General features: G+C 49.1%; 2 protein-coding genes across 3 annotated transcripts; both read right to left on the reverse strand.

Annotated features, from left to right (window-relative positions):
• Positions 1–6,725: 6,725 nt before the first annotated feature.
• Positions 6,726–7,600, reverse strand: LOC125523051 (basic leucine zipper 24-like). The gene has a single exon (XM_048688091.2). It carries the CDS (start codon positions 7,596–7,598, stop codon positions 6,915–6,917), a length of 684 nt encoding a protein of 227 aa, XP_048544048.1. The 5' UTR covers positions 7,599–7,600; the 3' UTR covers positions 6,726–6,914.
• A 2,417-nt stretch (positions 7,601–10,017) lies between these two features.
• Positions 10,018–11,934, reverse strand: LOC125522695 (adenine phosphoribosyltransferase-like protein, putative (DUF2358)). Of its 2 annotated transcripts, none has more exons than XM_048687744.2 (7): positions 11,774–11,934; positions 11,439–11,679; positions 11,197–11,262; positions 11,018–11,100; positions 10,598–10,644; positions 10,391–10,469; positions 10,018–10,291 (listed from the first exon to the last, which is right to left on the reverse strand). In XM_048687744.2, the coding sequence occupies exons 1-7, from the start codon at positions 11,834–11,836 to the stop codon at positions 10,202–10,204; spliced, it is 669 nt and encodes a 222-aa protein (XP_048543701.1). In that variant the 5' UTR covers positions 11,837–11,934; the 3' UTR covers positions 10,018–10,201. The 2 variants fall into 2 exon arrangements, with proteins under 2 accessions (XP_048543701.1, XP_048543692.1); XM_048687735.2 differs by having other exon boundaries at positions 10,018–10,308.
• Between the last annotated feature and the right edge of the window lie 12,961 nt (positions 11,935–24,895).

Below are 24,895 nucleotides of genomic sequence, written 5' to 3' on the forward strand. Positions count from 1 at the left end.
GGACTTGTGACAGGGCAAAACGTCGGATCAAAGTACATTCCCTGTGCTTGGCTGGGAGTCGGTCAGGGATCTGCCATGGCCAACTTGCTCGGACAGAGTAAACCCTGGATGGCGCCTCTCCCAAATGATCCACCGCGTCGCGGTCGGAACGGAATAGAATGTGCGATAACTGATAAAGCTAGAAAGCGTCAGATGCGCTTCTCTATTCCATTCTTATGGCTCCTGGGCTAGGGTTCCTCCCCACCACTCCCCCCCTGCCGCCGCCGGCCGCCGGCCGCCCTTCCCTCCCGCCGCGGCCGACTACCGCTCACTCGCGCCCCCGTCCCGCCTCCCTCCCCCGCGCCGCCTCCCCGAGCAAGGCGACTGGGGGCTTCTCCTCGTTCCTCGTCCAGCGCCTCCATCGCCCTCCCTCCTCCCGCCGCCGCCGGAGGGCGCCGCCAGGCCTTGCTCGCGTGGTGCGGCTGGCGACGGCGGGCCTGTCCTTCCTCGCGCGTTGACCGCCCTGCTCGGGCGGTGGTGGCCGGCTGTGGTGTGGCAAGGCGGCGGTGATGCCGCATGCCACGGTGGCCCTCGATGCGGCGGCGCGGCCGTTGGTCGTGGGGCGACACGGTGACGCTGTTGGCTGGCGGCGCCCGCCGAGCCCAGATCTTGGCCCGTTTGGGCCCCATCTGGGTTGGGTCGGGCCGGTGGCACGGCGCTCGACGGCGTCGCTTCCTGGTGGCAGTGGCGAGGCGGCGACGAGTACTTCGTTGGTTTGCGTGTTGCAGCGCGGTGACAGGGACTGTCCGGGCCCACGTGGGCCCGACCAGGCCGTAGGGCCCAGCAAGTCCTCGTCGCCGCGTCCGGTCGGCTTCGCTCTTGCGATGGAGGCTGTTCCCTCCCACCGGTCGAGTAGTGCCCGCCCTCGTGGCCGTTGTCTCCTTTCCCTCTTCAGGCCTCGTGTTGGCAGCTCCAGAGAGATGGCGAGTGTAACACCCCGGATGTAACTTTCCCAATTTGTACTCCAACTCTTGCCGTTTCCGGCGTTAAGTTATATTTATTTCCTCGGGTTCGGGTTTTGTCTCCGTGTGTTGTTGTCGTTGTCATGCATCTCATATCATGTCATCATGTGCATTGCATTTGCATACGTGTTCGTCTCATGCATTCGAACATTTTCCCCGTTGTCCGATTTGCATTCCGGCACTTCGTTCTCCTCCGGTGGCCATTTCTAGCTTTCTTTCGTGTGTGGGGATTAAACATTTTCGGATTGGACCGAGACTTGCCAAGCGGCCTTGGTTTACTACCGGTAGACCGTCTGCCAAGTTTCGTACCATTTGGACTACGTTTGATACTCCAACGGTTAACCGAGGGACCAAAAAGGCCTCGTGTGGTTGCAGCCCAACACCCCTCCAATTTGGCCCAAAACCCACCAAACTCTGCTCCATGCCCTAGAGCGTTCGATCACAATCGCGTGGCCGAAAACCACACCTCATTTGGACTCTCCTAGCTCCTCCTATGCCTATATATACACCCCCCATTCCAAATTTCGGATCTCTCCCTCTCCCCGAAACCCTAAATCCCTCTCCGCCGCGCCGGACGTGTCCGACCCGCGCCGGACGTGTCCGACCCGACGCCGCCCGCAGCCAGTGGCTCGCCGCCACGTGGCATCGCCACCTCGCCGCCGCCGCGGCCCGGAAGGCCCAGATCGGGCCCCCGCGAGCCCGAGCCGCCCCCGCGCCTCCTTGCCTCGGTCGCCGCCGCCTCCCTCAGCTCCGGTGGGCGCCGCCGCCGCGGGCCACCACCGCCGCCGCCGCCGCGCGCCACCGCGCCGGCCGCCGCCTCCTCCGTCCGGCCGCTCCGGCCTCCTCCGACCTCCCCGGCGCCGCCTCGGTTTTCTTCCTCTCCGACGAACCTCGACTTCCGTGCTCCAGTGAACAATGTGCGCCGGCGAGCCTCGGGAAGCGTGCAGATCTGAGATCTGAAATTTGACGGTTGACTTTTCTCCTCCGAACCCTAATTTTTGTGCTAACTTTGACCGGCTATATCTCCGCATCCGTAGCTCCGTTTTGGACATATAGTATATCAAAATGTTCGCCTCGACGAGCACATCATTTCATTCCATTGCATCATTTTCATTTGAGTTCATCCTAATGCCCGAAATGCTGTGAGAAGAGGGCTTCGTGAGTTAATTGTCAGATCTGCTAGTTCATCTTAGACATTTGTCATTTTTGCCATGATTAATGTGTGCATGCTATGTCCGTGAGTTCTACATATGTTTTGTTAAGGATTTTGTTATCTTTCCAGAGGTGCCACCCATGCATTTTTGTGATGTGTGTGGTGACTTGTGCAAGCTTGCAAAGTGAGGCACCCGGTAATTCTGTTTTCAGGGACTTAGTGATTTCACTAAGTCCTGAGATTGTTTAGTTCACGATGCCATATGTTCTTGTTGTTTCCTAGTGATCCGTGCCTCTTTTGAGGATGATAAGTAAGGGAGTTTTGTTAATCTTGTAGTGCTTTATCCATCCATGTCTTTGTTTGCAATTATGGAGCACCCTAGCGTGAGTCAATCAAGCTCTACTTTTGCTTCGTTGTGAATTTGGGCAGATCGTCAACTTGTTTGCGATTTTGCCGATGTTATTGTAGTTGATCCGTGCATGCTATGCTATTGTTCTTGCCATGTCTAGCTTGTATTTTGTGCCTTCTTGATGGATGTATGCTTGTCTTACCATGACTTGCACCGTAGTGAGTGCATCGAGCTCGTAAACATGCCTTCGTGAGTTATGTTTCAGCATGTCCCAGTTTTCACTGTCTGAAAATTGATTATATTTTTGCTATGTTCGTGTGCTTGTTAGTATATTTTGTGATCCCTTTTGGCTCAAGGTCACTAAGGGACTTTTGTTAAGCTTGTTGAGTAGCTCCATGCCATGTCTTTCTTTGTCATGTTCAGATCCTGTAGCATATTGTTTTGTTGCTCCGAAGAGGGCTATATGATCTGAAATTCCAGACAAGTGTTAATTTCACTATGATCTGAAATTCCAGACAAGTGTTAATTTCACTAAGTCTGAGATCTGTTTACCATTTGCGTTTTTGCCATGCTTGTTTGAACCTGTTAATGGAGGATTTGGCCGTAGCTCAGTGCTAGACTTTTGTTAAGCATCTTGTGTGCATCCCTGCCATGTATTTTGTTGTCATGTTTGGGTGTTGTAGCATGTTCATCTCATTGCATTTAGATGCCTACTTGCTGTAAATCGCAGACCGGTGTCATTTTTGAATCGCTTGCCTTTTCCAAACCGTAACTCCGATTCTGGCGTTCTTTATATCGTTTTCAAGCGATTTCATCTCATCTTTCCAGTGGCACCCTTGGAATTCCAAGTTGAGGCCAGGTTCATGCATTTCCTGTCATATCTTGCATTTTTGCATCCCGCATCGCATCCCGCATAGCATATCATCATTTCATCATATTGCTTGGTCTTGCACGTGCTTGATTGTATCCTTGTTGCTTGTTTGTCTTGTTGGGTAGAGCCGGGAGACGAGTTCGCTAACGAGGAGCCCGTTGAGTTTGCTTTTGAGGATCCAGTCAACTCTGATAACTGTGCAGGCAAGATGATCATACCCTCGAAATCACTACTATCTTTGCTATGCTAGTTTGCTCGCTCTTTTGCTATGCCATTGCTACGATGCCTACCACTTGCTTGCAAGCCTCCTAAATTGCCATGTCAAACCTCTAACCCACCATTGTCCTAGCAAACCGTTGATTGGCTATGTTACCGCTTTGCTCAGCCCCTCTTATAGCGTTGCTAGTTGCAGGTGAAGATTGGAGGCCGTTCCTTGTTGGAACCTTTATTTACTTGTTGGGATATCATTATATTGCTATGTTATCTTAATGCATCTATATACTTGGTAAAGGGTGGAAGGCTCGGCCTCTCGCCTAGTGTTTTGTTCCACTCTTGCCGCCCTAGTTTCCGTCATATCGGTGTTATGTTCCCGGATTTGTGCGTTTCTTACGCGGTTGGGTTATAATGGGAACCCCTTGATAGTTCGCCTTGATTAAAGCTTTTCCAGCAATCCCAACATTGGTCTTACTATTCGCCACCTAGCCTCTTTTTCCCTTGGGTTACCGGAGCCCAAGGGTCATCTTATTTTAACCCCCCCGGGCCAGTGCTCCTCTGAGTGTTGGTCCGACCGAGTAGACTGCGGGGCCACCTCGGGGCAACTTGAGGGTTGGTTTTACTCGTAGAATGTCTCATCTGAGTGTGCCCTGAGAAAGAGATATGTGCAGCTCCTATCGGGATTTGTCGGCACATTCGGGCGGTGTTGCTGGTCTTGTTTTAACCTGTCGAAGTGTCTTGAGTTACCGAGATACCGAGTCTGATCGGAACGTCTTGGGAGGAGGTCTATTCATTCGTTGACCGTGAGAGCTTGTCATGGGCTAAGTTGGGACTCCCCTGCAGGGATTGAACTTTCGAAAGCCGTGCCCGCGGTTATGGGCAGATGGGAATTTGTTAATGTCCGGTTGTAGATAACTTGAACCTTAATTAATTAAAATGAACCAACTGAGTGTGTTACCGTGATGGCCTCTTCTCGGCGGAGTCCGGGAAGTGGACACGGTGTTGGAGTAATGTTTGCGCAGGTTGTTCTCTAGCTTCCCGCTCATGCTTTGCCTCCTCTTCTCGCTCTCTTTTGCGAATAAGTTAGCCACCACACTTGCTAGTCGCTTACTGCAGCTCCACTTACATTTTACCTTGCCAAACCTATAAGCTTAAATAGTCTTGATCGCGAGGGTGCGAGATTGCTGAGTCCCTGTGGCTCACAGATTACTATTACACCAGATGTAGGGCCTGATGATTCCGCTCCAGGAGACGCGTATGAGCTCAAGTGGGAGTTCGACGAAGACTCTCAACGATACTATGTTTCCTTTCCCGATGATCAGTAGTGGTGCCCAGTTGGGGGTGATCGGGACCGTGTCGCATGTTGGGTTCTCTTTTATTTTGGCGCCGTAGTCGGGCCTTGAGTGTATGGATGATGTAATGTTATTAATGTACTTGATTGACATGGCGAGTGTAAGCCAACTATGTTATCTCCCCTTTTATTATTATTACATGGGATGTTGTGAAGATTGCCTAACTTGCGACATATGCCTTCAATGCGATTATGTCTCTAAGTCGTGCCTCGACACGTGGGAGCTATAGTCGCATCGAGGGTGTTACAGCGAGGGTGGTTCGGTAACTGTGGTGGCACATGCTGGTGGGCGGCTCTGTGGGTGATGCACTACGAAGTGTCTGGAGTGGTGGTGGTGGTGGTTGTGGATCGGGAGAAATCCCTGTCGGCCTGTCGGCACCGATGCGATGACGCCCGCGGGCGCCGTCGGACCTTCCTGAGGGGCATTGGGTATATCCCTTCCCCACTATTCCTCGCGTACCGGGGAAACCCTAGAACTTGTTCGGGCAACAGCGGCGGCATCGTCGCATTCCTTTTTAAAGGTGTTTCTTGGTGCACGGCGCTTCGGGATACTGGGAGCGTGGTGGTACTTCTTCGGAGGATGCAGCGGTTGCCGGTCTTCCTTTCTTCGTTGATCTGCCGGTGTCGGCATTTATTTCTTTTTCTTCTTCTTGTTTTTCTTTTGAGCTTTTCTCTGCCGTGGCCCCAGCGAGCTGGATGTATCGGGTGTTTGTTTTATAATATAAGGCCGGGAAAAACCCTTTATCGTCAATATTCCATTCTTACACTCCCCAAAAAATTGGTTCAAAAGTTTGCCTCTTGAATCCTACTCTACAAAATTTCAAACCCGGCCTCCTCTGCGTGTGGTCGTGCACCGAACGTTCTTAACGGCATCGATTGGTGCACACAGCCTTGTGTCATTGCAAAGTATCAGGAAGCGGTGCTCAAGTTACATGAGAAGCTACTACTTCCTTCGTTTTTAAATATAAGTTTTATTAGAGATTCTAATATCCGTATGTAGTTCATATTCAAATCTCTAAAAGGACTTATACGTAGGAATGGAGGGAGTAGTAGTGAACAGCAAGCATATAGTGCACTGATCACAGCCATGTCAAGTGCCAAACATTTCTGCATCATTAGCACTACCAGCTCTTGTTCACAGGAAAAATGCAGGGAGCTCTCTTTCAGAAAAAGAAAGGGGAAAATGAACCAGAGGCAGTGCATTTTATCAGTACCACCGCCCCGTCTGATTGTCCGAATGCTAACCTGAATGGCACCTTTCCCAGATGATCCATTACATCGCCGTCGGAAAGAAATAATGGCGTCTCTGAATGGCGTCGCAAAAAAGAAAAATGTAGTGAAGCTAGAAAGATGCAGATGCTATTCCGTTGTTATATTTGCCAACAAGAAGAAGGAAAAGGAGAGGTTGAAAAGTGCGCCTCTTGAATTATACTCCACAAAATATTAAGCCCCGCATTTCCATACTTATACCGAGCATTCTTAATCCCATTGGTTAGATCATTATCTCTATCTGCACCAGGAGATACGAAAGCAGACAATGTACAAAAACAGCACTCCGTTTTGCTTGAGGCTTGTATCATCAGGTTATGTGTGGAAGAACTTTTCTGGATCGATGCTAAAGTTAACTAAGAAATTGATATGGAACAACGAGAAAGAACCGAAGACGGTGCATTTTTTTATCAGTATCATGGTCCCATCCGATTGCCTGAATACTAACGAACCCAAACCGGAGGTTCAGAGATCAAGCGTATATTGGCATTACAATTTTGTACCAGAACACATCCTCCTGAGTATAACTGTAACCTCCTTCTATTGCTATTATATATGAGTATAAGCATAGTATCAAAACATAAGAACATCATATCAGTTATACTCACTGATCGCCCTTTCATTCCATGAGTGTGTGTTTTCACCAAAAATGTAAAACAACTCTCATGCAACAACTGCCGAAACAATCCTTGATCACATTCATAGATTCAGCTAGGGAAGCAGCAGAGCTCAACGACATCCATGGAACGCACCGGTTGTTCCGGAGCATCGATCTCCCGCGACGCGCCGCCATTGCCATTGCCGTCTTCATCGAACCTGTAATCCGCAGCCGCCGGCCCGGAGCTGTCCTCCCAGCAGGCGCCACCGACCTCAGAGTTGCCATTGTTGAAGCAGAGGGTCGGGTCGGCGCACGCCACGGAGCCGACGCTGCACTGCTTCTGGAACGGGAACGCGCCGGCGGCCTCCGCGTCGATCTTGGCCCGGACGTCGAAGAGGAGGCCCCTCAGCCGCGCCACCTCGGCCTCAAGCGTGGCGTGGCCCTGCAGCCGGCGCTGGAGCTGCTGGTTGGCGGCGCGCAGCTGCTTGACCTCCTCCTCCAGGAACGCGGCGTGCGCCTTCTTCTTCTCCCGGTACTTGCGCACGGCCTCCCGGTTCCCCAGCGGCCGGCGGGGCCGCGCCGCGTCGTCGTCCTCGCTGCCGGCGGCGAAGAGCTGGTGGGTGTGGGTGTGCAGGCAGGTGTGCGTGTGCGTGGCGGCCGACGGGCCCGGAGGGTTGCAGGTGTGCGTGTGGGTGCAGGTCGCGGCGGCGTCGCCCAGGAGGTCGCTGAAGGCGCCGGGCATCTCCGGGTGCGGGAAGAGGAATTGGCTCGGGAGGTCCACCCCGTCATCCATTTGTGCCAGAATTATGCCAAGAAACAATCACTTTGTGTGCAGTCAGTGGGCAAGTTGCACAGCAGAGTCGCCCGGCCCGGAAAAGAAATTGGAATCAAGAACAGAGTATGTCGGACGACAGCAGCAGCAGTCTCCGGCGAAAATGGCGAGCTGCTCTGGAATCGGAGGAACACAGCTAACGGCCGGAGGTTGGACTACGAGATTGAAGGGGCGGAAGGACGGCAGAAGCGAAGCCTCTATAACGACGAAAAGTTCAGGCGGAAGCTGGAAACCCCACGAGGGATATAGCAAGAAGAACCAAACTGGAGATAAAGAAAGCGGGAGGAATCCGGCATCAAAATCCCATCTCGGGGTCCGGGGAGCGATATGGAAACGGAATCGATCAATCGACGGACCGGCCTCTCCTCTCCGCTCACGGCACCAAGCTGCGCCTTGCAGGGTGCTTGGCTTTCCCTTTTCGCCGGCCGGCCTTTCCCTCTCTCGTCTCGCCGCCGATCTTTTTGGCGATGGTGGGGAGAATCTTGGAAAGAGGGGCGGAGGAGATGGAGGGCGACGTGATTGGATTGGAGTGGGAAAGGAGGGTGGGGGGAGAGGGAGGGGAGGGACGATCCCCTGGTTCTTGCCGGTGCTGGGAGGTTTTCGTTTGCGAAAAGACGCGATTTTGCGTTGATTTTTTCTGCTGGCTGTTGTTTCGAGCTGCCGCCACTTGGCCGGGCTTGTGTCATCTAGTTGGACCTTTTGCGCTTTAGAAATCGATGTCAGCTTGACTATATGTCCCTCCTCTCTCTCTAACAGTGAAATGCCTATTAGCCCATAAACTAACGGTGGATGAACTAAATTGACGGTGGATAAACAATTCAGTTCATGAACTAAAAAATCACACAGTTTATAGTCTATTAACTGGTTTATTAAGTGTACCGCTTTGGTAAAAAAAAAGGTCGTTGCTGTAATTTCTTGTCGGACACGTGTGTATGTAAAGGATGGCACCCATGAAAGTTGTTTCTATGGGGGTGGTTTCTGCAAATGACCAAAGCAAATCGTTGTCCGCTTGACTCTGTCCCTCTTTTCTCCATAATCTTCCACGGCCTTGTATAATGTTCAGTAAAATAAGCCGATTATCTTAGGCATTGGTGCTTATCTCGACAGGACAAGTGTCTAATTAAGTGTCTATCCTCAACAAATAAGCATTGATTCTTAAGAGGAGACTGTTTCTCTAAGCACCTTCTCTAAACACCATACATTATACAAGCCCTAATAAGAGTGAAATGCTTAGTTACTCCACGTTCCATAAACTCACACAAAAGCACACTTTAGTTCATTAACTTAAAAACTGCACACTTTAGTCTACTAATTGGTTTAAGTGTACCATTTTAGTTAAAAAAAGAAGTTTAGGGTTTAACTTGTCTCTAAAAGTTATGCAAAATGACCAAAGCTAAAAATTTCATGTTCTTTACCCAACTCCTCCGACCAACTCTCGCTGGTTCATCACTTTGTTGGCGTGGTGCTGGGCACCAAGGAATCGCGCGCTCGTGGGATTTTAGTTGGTTGGCATGGAGGAACACCTCTTGAGGGAGGTGAGTATTTCAAAGTCACATGGGCATCCATGGGGATGGGGATTGAGCCGACGACCTCTAGGTCCGCACCCGCATCTCATGGTGCCCAACACCCACTTGGTCGCCCATGGTTACCACCCACGCACTTTGAGCCACATGCTAGCGCACTCCATTGAGCTTACCCACCTCCCCAGCCTCGACAAGTGCGCGTGGCCTGTTGATCGGGTAACCCCAATGAGGCCTTGATAATCGATATTGCAAAAGCGGCGAGAGTGCATAGGCAACCCCAGGTACCTTCTAGGGAAGGAAGCAATCTTGGCGGCGAATTCAGAGAGGATGTCATGTAGATCCATGTCGTGGCAACAAATGGGGAAGATCTCAGACTTTGATAGGTTAGTGACCAGACTGCTCACATCACCAAGGGCCAAAAGGATGGAGGAGATCGCATTGAGCTCTTCCTTGCTCGGGTTGGCAAAAATACCAACATCGTCCGTGAAGAGGGAAATCCAGCAAGATGCAGTCCATGCACAAATGGGTTTCCGATCCTCAGGTCCTGGAGCATTGGAAGAGGAGAGAGCGAACACCGCATCCTTGATCTCCTGCTCATAAAATAGACTTCAAGGTTTGAGAGGTCATGGACCAGGATGGCCAAGATGTCCTAGTTCAGGCCAACCTTCCTCCCAAAGGTATGATGTGGTGTAGATAGATAGATTTGCCATGTATGGTTGTGAATCCACGGGCTGCTGGAGACAATTTTCGGTTGATGACAAATTTGTTTTTATGGCACTCGATCACATGAGCATCCTAAGAAAGAAAGAAGACGTGATTGAATCATCACTTGCCGAACTCGGTGGGGTTGCGGTTGGTAAAAAGAAACCGAGAATCGTGGAAAGATCGTTCAATTGGTGGGGCCATGGGAGGGAGACGAATGACTTACAAACTCCCCTTTAATAGTAGAGATAACTGCAGAATTACTTATGCACACAAGCTCGTCGTGGGTTTCCGTGGGTTTTGTGATATAATCAATTGTTCCAAAGTTCACTTGCCAGCTCAGCTGCCCGTTTGCTTTGGAGCCGAGACGAATAACTGTCCAATCGCTTCCAGCGGAGAGACGTCCCAACTCTCTGCGTGCCTAACGACCTGAAACGTAGTGCAACCTTTGAAATCTGAATGATAGTGTGAAATAAGGGATGGATGAAATGAGTTTACATGGTTTATTTTATCCCCCTTAATTACTACCTTATATTCTTCATCTAAATCGTATGTTGTGTTCCCTCTTATGGCGATGAGGGGCTTCCACGGGAGCTTCAAATACGTCCTGAAAGTAGTGCAGAAACATTAGCCTCAAAAGCCAAAGGTAAAAAATAATGGTCATGATCAGAAGGAACAAAGACATATCTAGTAATGTATTCCGTGATGGATCATAATGTGATGTCGATGAGGCACCTTAATGTCCATGTTGCTATGATAAACTTTGTGTCGACCCTCGAACCCTGCATTCATGATTTTCAGGAGTGCAGAGAGTAGTGAAAAAGCGCGTGCTAAACAAACTTTGGTGTAAGCCACATACCATGAGAAACTTCACAAATGCCAACATTAACCAAACAAGAAGATAGTTTTATGTTTATAGTTTAGCACAAATGAGAAGTACTTAAAAAACGAGACACATATTTGATACTCCCTCTGTAAACTAATATAAGTGTTTAGACACTAAACACTCTTATATTAGTTTACAGAGGGAGTACATCACAATTCCTTTTGCAGTTTATTAACTGGTACTACCTCTGTTCTTATATTTAGAAACGGAGAATGTACAATATAATTAGGCAAAGCGAAACTGCATGGGAAGGCAAAAAAAATACTTACCTTGTCTATGTTTTCAAGTTGGAGCGAAGGGCTGTCGAAGAAGGGCACTAACAAATCCAGATTCTGGGCGTATCTAGACCTTCCTACGGAGTACAATGGTATACGAAAGTTAGTTCTTGGCAGATAAGGGTGCATCGATCTAGGTACTATTCTAGTGTTATTTGCATTTTTTTGCATACCACGGAACTTTATCGTCGGGTCTTCAAACAAGCAATCTTCAGCATATATGCCCAGAGTGAAGTTCCCTGAAATCGATACAGTATTGAGCACATTGGCTACTCAAATGCCACAAAAATCAAAAGACAATTGCTCTGAATGTGCAAATTAACTTGCTTCAGTTTCCTTTGACTGTCACACGCATTGAAAAGAAGAAAAAAATGCTAATGCAAATCATTCAGTGTCCATACTGCAGAGCACGTACCAGTAAGGAAATAAGCACGCCGGTAGTCGGCTTCAAGAACAGCCACCACGTCGTCGACGCTGCGAAGCGACTCCGACTCTGCGTCGACGGCTTCGACAGCTTGCCTTGGCTTCTTGGGAGAGAGGGCCCTGATGAGCTCAGTGACGGCGCTGACCGCCGCCCTGACGACCGGCGATGCGTCGTCATCGCCGCTTCCGGGCGAGCCGGAGCCGCACCTGACGCCGAGGAGGAGGCGATGGTTCTGCAGGAAGACGGTGAGGGGGAGGAGAGGATACAACCAGGAGGGAATCAAGCAAAGATGGGCAGCGATTGCTTAGAGGTTCAGCGATAATCACCTTGGCGAAGGAGAGGCGAGGAGATGGAAGGGGGGACGGTCTGGCAGTCAGGCTCGGCGCCATTAGCGGCTCACAAGGATTGTCGCATGATCACATCCGGTTGGGTGCGGCCTTCCAAGCGACACGCCACTTGGCATTCTTTGCTCAACACGCCACTTGGCATTCTTTGCTCCGTTGTCTCCGTCAGTGTTCCATTTCCTGGTAAACAGCTGCCGCACAAATCTTTTTGTGACGTGACACAAAAAATCTCATGGGAACCACTCAATGTTTCACTGACTAGACTATGTTCTCAACTTCTACTTCTTGCTCCGGTTACTGAAAAAGGCTTTTGTCCTGCTTTATAAATAAAACAAACCACCGAGCACAAAATCAACATGGTACCATCCGAACAACACACACACAACGCCACCGCAGGCAAGGTCCAACACATACGCGCACAAACAATACACAAGGTTCAGCTGTGGGCACAACACAACAAGCCCAACACAGAAATGAAGCACGCACAACACATAAACGGTGGTGGCGGCGAGGTAGAGAAGATCTAATCCGGCTCTGGTGGTGGTGGGGGAAGCGGAGGAGCCATCCGAAGAGCCATCGCGCGAAGCTGGGTGATGATGGAGGTGATGGCGTCTATCTCCCTGGGGCGGCTAAGCGGCCGCCAAAGCTGCAAGTAACCAGACCATTTGAACAAAGCGTTAGTAGCGCGACAAAGAGGGACATGCTGAATCACAAGCTTATTCCTAATAGTCCACAGCGTCCAGGCTAGCATACCGATGGTCAACCACCCAATGTGACGAGACGCGGGTGGTAACGCCTGAAGTTCGGCGAAGAGAGCGGGAAAGTTGTTGTGGTCCCAGCTTCCACCCAGTAATTCGCGGAAACAGCTCCAGAGGAACTGCGCGGGCACACAGTTGAAGAATATATGGTTCGTATCCTCTTCAGGCCCGCAGAGCGGGCACCGCCCATCACTAGGGCCGTTGCGTTTCAGGACCTCTGTCGGGCGGAAGGCAGTCGCGAATCCATTGCCATAAGAAGATCCTAATCTTTAAGGGGAGCCGGATTGCCAAGATGGTGGTGAGAGCCTCAGGAGAATTGCCCAGATGGCTCTAGCCGCCACCTGGTGCGGTCCTCTTCTATCTCCGGATCCGGCTCGTGCAAAGCAATGCAGTCGAGCAGGTCCTGCCACGTAGCATTCTCTACCGGCCTAAATGGTCTCCGGAATGCGAGATGCCCTAATTAAGTCAATAAGGGCCACCGCGACAGAAATTCGCGGATCTACCGCGATGGAGAACAGGTCAGGGAAGCGAGCTGCGAAGGGGTGTCCCCATCCCATCTATCGAACCAGAACAGTGTGGCGGTGCCAGATCCAACCGCAATCGAGGTCCCGATGCCGAGGATTGGGAGGAGTTGTATGATGGATTGCCAGAACTGGGAGCCATCGGACCGCTGGCAGAAGGCGAGTGGCTGACCACGGAGGTATTTCTGCTGGATGATGCGAAGCCACAAGCCACCCTCTTCGTTCGCAATCCTCCAAAGCCACCTAGTCAGGAGAGCAATGTTCATGCGTTTGGAGGACATGATCCCGAGTCCGCCCATCGCGAGGTTTACAGATCTCCGACCATGGAACCATGTGGTACTTCTGCTTATCGCCCTCGCCAGCCCAGAAGAAGCGCCCTTAGACTGTGGCAATCTCATGGTGCAGAGTCTTAGGCAGGCTATAGAAGCTCATAATGAATAGGAGCAAGCTGGAGAGGGACGAGTTAATGAGCACTGTCCGGGCTGCCTTAGAGAGCCATCGGCCCTGCCATGGTTCAATGCTCTTGCTCCGGTTCCCAGCCTCTTACGTAAGCTCTGGCGGCCAAAAAATCGTCGGTAGAAGAGTTCAGTCATGTTCAGAGTGTTTCAACTATAAGTATGTGTTTTTTTGTGAAAACTATAAGTATGTGTTCTACTCATCAACAAAATAGTATGAGTTAACTACGGTAACTTCCAAATATTATGACACTCATGACACGATTTGAACTTCATTTCAAACATCATGACACAAGTTCGCACATAGATGTGAACCTAATTAAGTGACATGAAGAGACATAGTGCAATAATTCAACAACTCATTTAACATCATGAAACAGCTCAACAAAAGTATCATCAAAGTCCAAAGGAATCACTTCTCTACTTCCCCTTGAACAAGTCAAGCCACTGCTTAGAGCATCTACACTCGGACTCCCCAAACACTCCCTATACGTCTGAGCAGAAGACCCGGTTAGTGACCAGTCACAAAAACTCGATCCAGCTGCACCCCTCATATGGGCCCTATACGTCCCGTCTAACAGGCACCCATCATATCCAGCCCATATCTGGGGCGGATATTGGGAGGCCCTGACTTGCTCTCTTTTCGGGATGCGTACTCTGGATACCATCATATCTTTGTGTCCAAGGAAGATGAAGAGAAGACCGCGTTCATCACCCCGTGTGGCACATACTGCTTCGTACGGATGCCTTTCGGGTTGAAGAGCGCCGAATCCACTTCTGCAAGGGCAGTCCAGATTGGTTTTGAGTCGCAGTTCGCACAGAAACATTGCATCTTACATGGATGATATTGTGGTCAAGACCAAGGACAGATCAACCCTCATTCATGATTTAGAAGAGAAATTGCCATACACGCCATTGCATTTGGCGTGAAATCCAGAAGATGGAATCCATAGATCACCATCATTGCCTCAAAGAAACCCGAGAAGGGAGGGCAGAGGCCGCAGATGAAATACATGCAGAAGAATCGATATGAATCTGGCGGGTCCTCTTTCCCCTCCGCCAGGACTTTGGGTGCGCCATGCCCTTTCGGGATTTCCCTCCACCACAGATATCCGTACCTTGCTTCCAGCACCCCGCCGTCCAGATTCGACGGGAAGAAAATGATCTCCCCTCTGTCTCTTGTCCAGCTCCGTTGCCCTCTTGCTCCCCTCAGCGACCGCCTCCTTTGCGGTGGTCGTCTGCTTCCCTTGGCGGCGGCTTTCTTCCCCATCTCCTCAAGTTGCAATGGGGATGGGGGAAGGAAGTAGGATGGAGGACCGGCAACGAGTATGGGTGGGGAGGAAGAGCGGTTGTTTGGCTTGCGAAAGAAGATGGTGGAGGAGCGGAGCGGGCAACGAATGAGCAGTGCCCTTCCGCATTTTCCTTTCTTAAGGAAAGAACGTGGGGGAGGGTGTGACTCTTCAGAAAGTTGCCATTTCACATTAACTACTATAGTCCCACTACCCCATGACCCGCGGTAAATACGCGAAGTGGACGTTGGATTGACTGATTATCATGACAAATCGCTGCATGCGCAACACGTGTCCGTGCACTGTTTGGGGCCTAACCCAACGTGCCCAACGACACGTATGGCTCAGGCCCGGGGGCTTCTGACGGGGTACACAAACAAGGGCGTCTGTTTTCCCCTTACTTGTGCAGGGACAGCAAGCCACCAACCTGGCAAGATTACAACATCCAGGACCAGACCAAGCACAAGAGATCAGCTCTTTGAAGAATCAGAGTGCAAATTAAGAAGATCAAGTCAAGATAAAGGAGCAAGACACCACTAAGGGAAAACCTCCCTTGCCGGGCAAGCGAGCCTGGCGAGGTCAAGGTTACTCCGGAAGCAAGCCTCGAGACCGTCCCAGCAGGCCTGCCAGGCCCTACGAAGACAAACTACCCCGCCAAGGCTCCACCGCACCACCTCGCAGCGATGCAAGTCATCAATCAGTGCGGTGTCAAGCCCCCAAGTGACTAAGTGGCTATATCTTGCCACATGGCAGCCACTTCCTATGGAAATCACCTCCAAATGACACCTGTCCAGCGACGTGTCATGCAGACATGAGAGAAGGTGGCCGAACAACCCGACAAGGCTTGCCGGGCAGGCCATGTGACACTAAGCGGCGAATTTAATGCGCTCTGCCCTATCGCAGAGTTAGGTATAATAGCACTGTTTGCTATCTAATCAGTACACAATGACTGATTTGCCACTATGGTGACCCCATGATCTATAAAAGGAGGCCCATGGCAACCATAGAAAGGATTCGGACCCTTGTACACTCGTACGCGTGTAGCTGCTCTCGCCCCGAGGCGACCCTGCCGGGCTAGAGCGTTGTGTTTCCACCACAATCCACCATCAATCCACCAATGCAGGAGTAGGATTTTACACCTCACGGCGGCCCGAACCTGGGTAAAACTTCTTGTGTGATCTCTACCGTGCTGCCCGGCGCTCTCCACTCTTTGTCCAACGTGCTCACCCCCTCCCCCGCCGAACCACAAGGGGCTCATGGCCCCATAGGTGGCCGTGGACGCGTCTGCCACGTCGGACCAGCCCACTATGGCCCACGTCGTCCCCATCATGTTCCCACAAACACCCAAAGTCGGACCACCAAATCCTATTCAACCTCTCTGCTCCATTTCACTTCCATCTCCTCCCCTTCCTCTCTCTGGCCTATCCCATCCCCTCGTCCATGGTCGAGAACGGATCCGGCGGCAACTCTGACTCCATCGACTGGGAGAAGCTTGTTGCGGTCTCCTCGAGCTCGTCCACACCGGACAACGAGGAGATAGCGCTCTGCATTACCCACCACCACTCGTGCATGGACCGGGGCGGGGGCTACTCATCCATGGTGTCAATGGCAGCCCGGTGGGCAACTGCAGCTCTATGGCGCCTCGCGGATGCACGATGTGGTCCCTGCCTTCCTCAGACAGGCGGCAGGGGCACCAGTGGCGTTCGACACCACCAGCAACTGCTCCTCCCGAGCATCGTTGGGTGCTCGCGCCCACAAGGGAGCTGGAGTCCGAGGGCCGTGAGTATCAATGCGTAAGGAAGAGGGCACAGGAGGCGTCGCGAGTCGCTCCAAGTGCGGGTCTTGTAGATCCGCTCTGGAGCGCCCCCCCGCAAACGACAGTGACGATGAGGAGGCCCTCTGCGATGACATCCATCGCTTCTACAGGTCTGGGGAGACAGACACCCGCCAACGTCACCGTAAAAATGCGACAACGCTCCACATCGGTCTCGAGAAGTCCCAACAGTTGGCGATGCAGAAGGCGGTGGTGGTGGCGGCGGCGGAGAGAGGTGTGCGGCTCATGGCAGAGCAGGACCACACCGTCTGGCGCATGGTGGGGATCATCAGCTCCTCCTCCTCCTCGGACAACGACATGACGGATGATGACACTCTACCCACCGCCAACACCTACACTAAGGAATGCCATCGCTCCCGAGACCCCCAAGGGGAAGTGTACAACAAGGAAGTGGTGAGATTCTCTCTCTCTCTCTCCCAATTTAAAACTTTATCTATCGTTAGTTAAGTGACGAACTCCGAGAGGCCCTTTTGGATCATACTATAATAACTTTTAGTCCCCTATCTATGTCGGATTGATATGTTTATATGCTCTATCTAAGTTGGATTGCTATGTTCATGTGTTATATGATGATCTACGTAGTTTGCATGGGTTTGTACAGATTTGGGGTGGATAAATGGGGGTTGTGGTTGTAAAGCGGGACAAAACGGGTCTTCTCGGTCACTTCTAGCAGATGTGCTAGGACGCGTCCGTGGTGTATAGGGCCATAAAGTAGGTGACCACTGTTGTAGATGCTCTTATACTCCCCTATTGTGTGTGCTAATCACCCAGGGTATCAATTGTCTACCTCTGTACCATGCGGGGATGTCCCAAGGTGAAGGCCCAACCTCGGGGTCGAGGGTGGGGGCACAACGTGAGGACATCTTCTATTCATCATCATCAATGGTCATGTTCACGTCCATGTCATCAGATGAGGATATCTTTCTGGGTACTTGTTGGAGGAGGACTTCTTCACTTTGGTGGAGGAGACGGACATGGCCTCATTTAAAGTACTGCTCCATGTAATCGCCTCCCATTTAATTGGCATAAAAAATTGACATAGCAAAATTATATTGACATTGAAATAGAAAATGACTAAATTGGCATTTGCATTGATATAATACAATTTACAAAACATTAACAAATTGATATCTACATATTTTCATTCAAACCTATAAAAAGAATTTACCTTCCATGCTGACGATGGTGGTGGGGAGGCACGGGATGGAAACTGGAGTGGCGACACGTCTCGGCGACGTGACATCGGGCACGGGGCAACATGATCAGATGATGCTTGTAGGCCGGCAAGACGAGCAATGTGCTCACGGATGTAGTGAGTGGTCGGTCCATGGTGATGCGTGAAGGGCGCAAGATGAGTAGGAGTGCAGAGTGGGCATAGTAGGAATGAGTATCACGCGGAGGACATCATTGCAGGAGGAATGAGGACGGTGGGGCGAGGAATGAGCGTGAAGGGGGAATGGTAGGCGTTTACTTGAAACTATATGCCAAGCGAGCATCAACATGGACAAATTGATCTCTAATAACCTTTCTCCCTACTCTCACATCTCTCCGCTAGGGGTAACTGAGGAGGCAATGAACCCTAGCCATCGTGTACCCCACCTCACCCCTGCTCCTTCCTCTTCGTCGCTACTGAAAGAACATGTGGTGCCCCCATGTGTGGTTTTGGTAATTGATGACATTCTCTATGGACTAGTGGTTGCCTTGAGTTATTTTTGTAGGTTTTGTCCATAGGCTTTTCTTGAAGTCCATTTGTTGGTTTCAAGGAGTTTATGTGTTGGCAAAGGTGCTTTTCAAGGAATTATCCAAAGATTGGTCATGCGAGACTTGAGCTCATTGCAAGCATGTCTTGAAGAAGAAGATTGTGTGAACATTCATGTTTTTCTTCAAGACATCATCTTAATGAAGAGAGTTGGAAAGATTCAAGGTTGATCAAGACTAAGTATAGAGAGTGATTCAAGTTGATCAACACACAAATCGTAGAAGATGTACCGAGTGGGATCAAGTGACCCATGGTATGGTAAGCATTGTCCATTATGCTTTGTGTACTAACCCATTTTCTACGCGAGGTTCAATGTGGGGTTAGGTGTGTTTCCCATGGGCTTGTGTCAAGAGGAAGATCTAATACAACCCATGGAGGATGACACCAAGTGGTGATCGTCATCAAGGTTGTGAAGTGCAAGTTCAAGTGGAGCATCACGAAGAGATCATGCTTGAAGCTTGCTGTCCATTGCGGTGACAACAGACTTGTGAATATATGCCGAAGAGTGGCTCACCCATAGTGGAGTATGGGGGAGAAATCAACTAGTCTTCACCGAGCCAATGCAATCAAGAAAGGTGGTCCAACCTGAGAAAGTCAAGATCATCATCATCGAGCTCAAGTGGACTTTGTGCAAGGCAAAGGTTTGCCCTTGATAGGTTTTCTATTTTACCACTCTCTTGGTAGTAGCTGGGAGACCGGGTTATAGGATCGATTGCCATACTATCAAGAGGGGCTCTCAAGTAAGTAGCTTGATCGTACCATATGTAGAGAGCTCAAAACATTGCATCCTTGCATCATCTTTCTTGGTTCTTTCTTGGTTTTTCTCTGTGTGAGTTTTAGAGTTTTTGTTCATCTTCATGACAAGCTTGAGTCCATCGAAAACAGAGTTCAGGTATGCATTTTCTATGATGATTTCGATGCTGGAGTTTTTGACAGTTCTTCACCGATAGAGGTTTCACTCCTCTATATCTTAGGCATACCCCCTTGCCTCTTCTTACTACAACCATTCGCTGTTTGGATAGTACTTGTCGTCATCTATCCAACAAGCTTGAGTTTGCTCAATTCGGAGCTCATATGCAATAGTTATACCCGTTTCAGTATTGGAGCATCCTTCTGTTTTGCTTGGGCGGGTTTTCAGCTCTAAGCGGTAGTAGAGTGGCAGTAGAGCGGTAGTGCCGCGTTTAAGCGGTACTACCGGCCTGCTACTTCCGCTGCTTATATTTATACCTTTGGAAGTCGTCACGAATTTCACAGTAGTAGAGCGGTAATAGCGAGCGGTAGTACCTCTCATAAGCGGTAGTACCTCTCCGCCAAGCGGTACTACCACTCAAGCGGTACTACCTCTCCCCCGAGCGGTACTACCTCTGTAGCAGATCGACAACTTGTGTTTTTCTGTCTCGTTGGGCTGTTTGGACCATGCTAAGCGGTAGTACCCCTCCCCAAGCGGTAGTACTGCTTGTGCATGACTTGTGGGAATAACGGTTGGATTCGGGGGGTGCCTATTTAAGGGGTCTTCTTCCCCAATGGTCCCTATCTCTAGAGATCGTGTTTGCCCCACATTGTTAACCTTCTTTGAGCTTGCAAACTCTCAATCCCTCCATGGATTCTTGCTAGTTTTTTCAGGGGGGGGGGGTGGGTGTGGGGGAAAGAGAGAGGAGATCTAGATCCACATTTCCACCAATCACTTTCTCCTCTATGTGAGGGGAACTCCTTGGATCTAGATCTTGGAGTTCTCCGTGTTATCTTTCTTGTTCTTCCTCTCATTTTCCTCCATAGCATTAGTTGCTTTGGTGGGATTTGGGAGAGAAGGACTTGGGCACTCCATGTTCCCTTGCCATTGTATTTGGCGCATCGTTTTGAGTTCTCCATGGTGATACGTGGGAGTGAAAGTTGAGAAGCTTATCACTCTTGGGTGCCTAGTAGCCTAGAGCTTGTTCCTCTTGGGGTGCTTGGGTGCCCTAGACAGTTGGTGGTGCTACGGAGCTCAATCATTGTGGTGTAAAGCTTCGGGCTTGCGTCGGGGTCTCCAATTAGGTTGTGGAGATTGCCCCGAGCAATTTGTACGGGTTCCGTTGACCGCCCCCAAGGGTTGCCAAAGTGTACGGGTTTGGTGACCGCCCCCAAGGGTTGCCATTTGTACGGGTTCAGTGACCGCCCTCAAGGGCCCCTTAGTGGAATCACAACATCTTGCATTGTGCGAGGGCGTGAGGAGATTACGAAGGTATAAGTCTGAAACATTTGAAAAGTTCAAAGAATTTTAGAGTGAAGTGGAAAATCATTGTAACAATAAAATAAAGTTTCTAAGATCTGATCGTGGAGGTGAATATTTGAGTTACGAGTTTGGTCTTCATTTGAAACAATGTGGAATAGTTTCACAACTCACGCCACCTGGAACACCACAGCATAATGGTGTGTCCGAACATCGTAACCGTACTTTTTGGATATGGTGCGATCTATGATGTCTCTTACCGATTTACCATTATCGTTTTGGGGTTATGCATTAGAGACAACTGCATCACGTTAAATAGGGCACCATCTAAATCCGTTGAGGCGACACCGTATGAACTGTGGTTTATCAAGAAACCTAAGTTGTTGTTTCTTAAAGTTTGGGGCTACGATGCTTATGTGAAAAAGCTTCAACCTGATAAGCTCGAACCCAAGTCGGAAAAATGTGTCTTCATTGGATACCCAAAGGAGACTGTTGGGTACACCTTCTATCACAGATCCGAAGGCAAGATATTCGTTGCTAAGAATGAATCCTTTCTAGAGAAGAAGTTTCTCTCGAAGGAAGTGAGTGGGAGGGATGTAGAACTTGATGAGGTAATTGTACCTTCTCCCGAATTGGAAAGTAGTTCATCACAGAAATCAGTTCCAGTGATTCCTACACCAATTAGTGAGGAAGCTAATGATGATGATCATGAAACTTCAGATCCAGTTACTACTAAACCTCGTAGGTCAACCAGAGTAAGGTCCGCACCAGAGTGGTACGGTAATCCTGTTCTGGAGGTCATGTTACTTGACCATGACGAACCTACAAACTATGAGGAACCGATGATGAGCCCAGATTCCGCGAAATGGCTTGAGGCCATGAAATCTGAGATAGGATCCATGTATAAGAACAAAGTATGGACTTTGGTTGACTTGCCCGATGATCGGCAAGCCATAGAGAATAAATGGATCTTCAAGAGGAAGACGAACGGTGATAGTAGTGTTACTATCTACAAAGCTCGAATTGTCGCAAAAATGTTTGCGACAAAGTTCAAGGTGTTGACTACGATGAGATATTCTCATTTGTACCAATGCTTAAAAGTCTGTCCGAATCATGTTAGCAATTGCCGCATTTTATGAAATTTGGCAAATGGATGTCAAACCTGCATTCCTTAATGGATTTCTTAAAGAAGAGTTGTATATGATGCAACCATAAGGTTTTGTCGATCCTAAAGGTGCTAACAAAGTGTGCAAGGCTCCAGCGATCCATCTATGGACTGGTGCAAGCATCTCAGAGTTGGAATATATGCTTTGATGAGATGATCAAAGCATATAGTTTTATATAGACTTGCGGTGAAGCCTGTATTTACAAGAATTTGAGTGGGAGCACTACAGTATTTCTGATAAGTATATGTGAATGACATATTATTGATTGGAAATAATGTAGAATTTTCTGGAAAGCATAGAGTGTTTGAAAGGAGTTTGTCAAAGAAAGACTCCGGTGAAGCTGTTTACATATTGAGCATCAAGATCTATAGAGATAGATCAAGATGCTTGATAAATTTTTTCAATGAGTACATACCTTGACAAGTTTTTGAAGTAGTTCAAAATGGAACAGTCAAAAAAGGAGTTCTTGCCTGTGTTGCAAGGTGTGAAGTTGAGTAAAGACTCAAAATCCGACCACGGCAGAAAATAGAAAGAGAATGAAAAGTCATTCCCTATGCCCCAGTCATAGGTTCTATAAAGTATGCTATGCTGTGTACCAGACCTATTGTGTACCTCGCCATGAGTTTGGCAAGAGGGTACAATAATGATCTAGGAGTGGATCACTGGACATCGATCAAAATTATCCTTAGTGGAATAAGGAAATGTTTCTCGGTTATGGAGGTGACAAAAGAGTTCGTCATAAAGAGTTACGTCGATGCAAGTTTTGACACCGATCTGGATGACTCTAAGTCTCGATCTAGATACATATTGAAAGTGGGAGCAATTAGCTAGAGTAGCTCCGTGCAGAGTATTGTAGACATAGAAATTTGCAAAATACATACGGATCTGAATGTTGCAGACCCATAGGCTAAAAATTTCTCTCACAGGCAAAACATGATCATACCTTATTACTCTTGGGTGTTAATCACATAGCGATGTGGACTAGATTATTGACTCTAGTAAACCTTTTGAGTGTTGGTCACATGGCGATGTGAACTATGGGTGTTAATCACATAAAGATGTGAACTATTGGCGTTAAATCACATGGCGATGTGAACTAGATTATTGACTCTAGTGCAAGTGGGAGACTGAAGGAAATATGCCCTAGAGGCAATAATAAAGTTATTATTTATTTCCTTATTTCATGATAAATGTTTATTATTCAGGCTAGAATTATATTAACCGGAAACTTAGTACATGTGTGAATACATAGACAAACAGAGTATCCCTAGTGTGCCTCTACTTGACTAGCTCGTTAATCAAAGATGGTTAAGTTTCCTAGCCATAGACATGAGTTGTCATTTGATGAACGGGATCACATCATTAGAGAATGATGTGATGGACAAGACCCATCCGTTAGCTTAGCATTATGATTGTTAAGTTTTACTACTATTGCTTTCTTCATGACTTATACATGTTCCTATGACTATGAGATTATGCAACTCCCGGATACCGGAGGAACACTTAGTGTGCTATCAAACGTCACAACGTAACTAGGTGATTATAAAGATGCTCTATATGTGTCTCTGATGGTGTCTGTTGAGTTGGCATAGATCGAGATTGGGATTTGTCACTCCGATTGTCGGAGAGGTATCTCTGGGCCCTCTCGGTAATGCTCATCATTATAAGCCTTGCAAGCAATGTGACTAATGAGTTAGTCACGGGATGATGCATTACAGAACGAGTAAAGAGACTTGACGGTAACGAGATTGAACTAGGTATGAGGATACCGACGATCGAATCTTGGGCAAGTAACATACCGATGACAAAGGGAACAACGTATGTTGTTATGCGGTTTGACCGATAAAGATCTTCGTAGAATATGTAGGAACCAATATGAGCATATAGGTTCCGCTATTGGTTATTGACCGGAGAGGTGTCTCGGTCATGTCTACATAGTTCTCGAACCCGTAGGGTCCGCACGCTTAACGTTCGATGATGATTACTATTATGAGTTTATGTGATTTGATGTGCCGAAGGTTGTTCGGAGCCCCGGATGTGATCACGGACATGACGAGGAGTCTTGAATTGGTCGAGACATAAAGGTAGATATATTGGAAGGTTATATTCAGACACCAGAAGGGTTCCGAAGTGTATCGGGTATTTTTCGGAGTACCGAGAGGTTACCGGAACCCCCTGGGGAGTCTATGGGCCTTATTGGGCCCTAGTGGAGAAAGAGGGTAGCAAGCAAGGTGTGGGGCACGCTCCCCAGACCCAAACCGAATTGGTTTAGGGTTTGGGGGGCCGGCCCCTCCTTTCCTTCTCCCCTCCTCCTCTTTCCTCCTTCTCCTAATAGGAATAGGAAAGGGGGGAACCTACTTGGAGTAGGATTGCCCCCCCTTGGCGCGCGCCTCCTCCTAGGCCGGCCTCCTCCTCCCTCCCTCCTTTCTATACGAGGACGGGGGCACCCCATAGACACACAAGTTGATTGTTTAGCTGTAGGATCGAAAGTATTTCTAGAGGGGGGGTGATTAGACTACTTGACCAAATAAAAACTTAACCTTTTCCCAATTTTAGTTCTTGGCAGATTTTAGCTACTTTAGGACAAGTCAAGCAATCATCACACAATTCAAGCAAGCATGCAAAGAGTATATTGGCAGCGGAAAGTAAAGCATGCAACTTGCAAGAATGTAAAGGGAAGGGTTTGGAGAATTCAAACGCAATTGGAGACACGGATGTTTTTCCCGTGGTTCGGATAGGTGGTGCTATCCTACATCCACGTTGATGGAGACTTCAACCCACGAAGGGTAACTGTTGCGCGAGTCCACGGAGGGCTCCACCCACGAAGGGTCCACGAAGAAGCAACCTTGTCTATCCCACCATGGCCATCGCCCACGAAGGACTTGCCTCACTAGTGGTAGATCTTCACGAAGTAGGCGATCTCCTTGCCCTTACAAACTCCTTGGTTCAACTCCACAATCTTGTCGGAGGCTCCTAAGTGACACCTAGCCAATCTAGGAGACACCACTCTCCAAGAAGTAACAAATGGTGTGTTGATGATGAACTCCTTGCTCTTGTGCTTCAAATGATAGTCTCCCCAACACTCAACTCTCTCTCACAAGATTTGGATTTGG

Source organism: Triticum urartu, chromosome 1A, assembly GCF_056163025.1.
Source record: "Triticum urartu cultivar PI428250 chromosome 1A, HENAU_Tu73, whole genome shotgun sequence".
Lineage (NCBI taxonomy): Eukaryota > Viridiplantae > Streptophyta > Magnoliopsida > Poales > Poaceae > Triticum > Triticum urartu.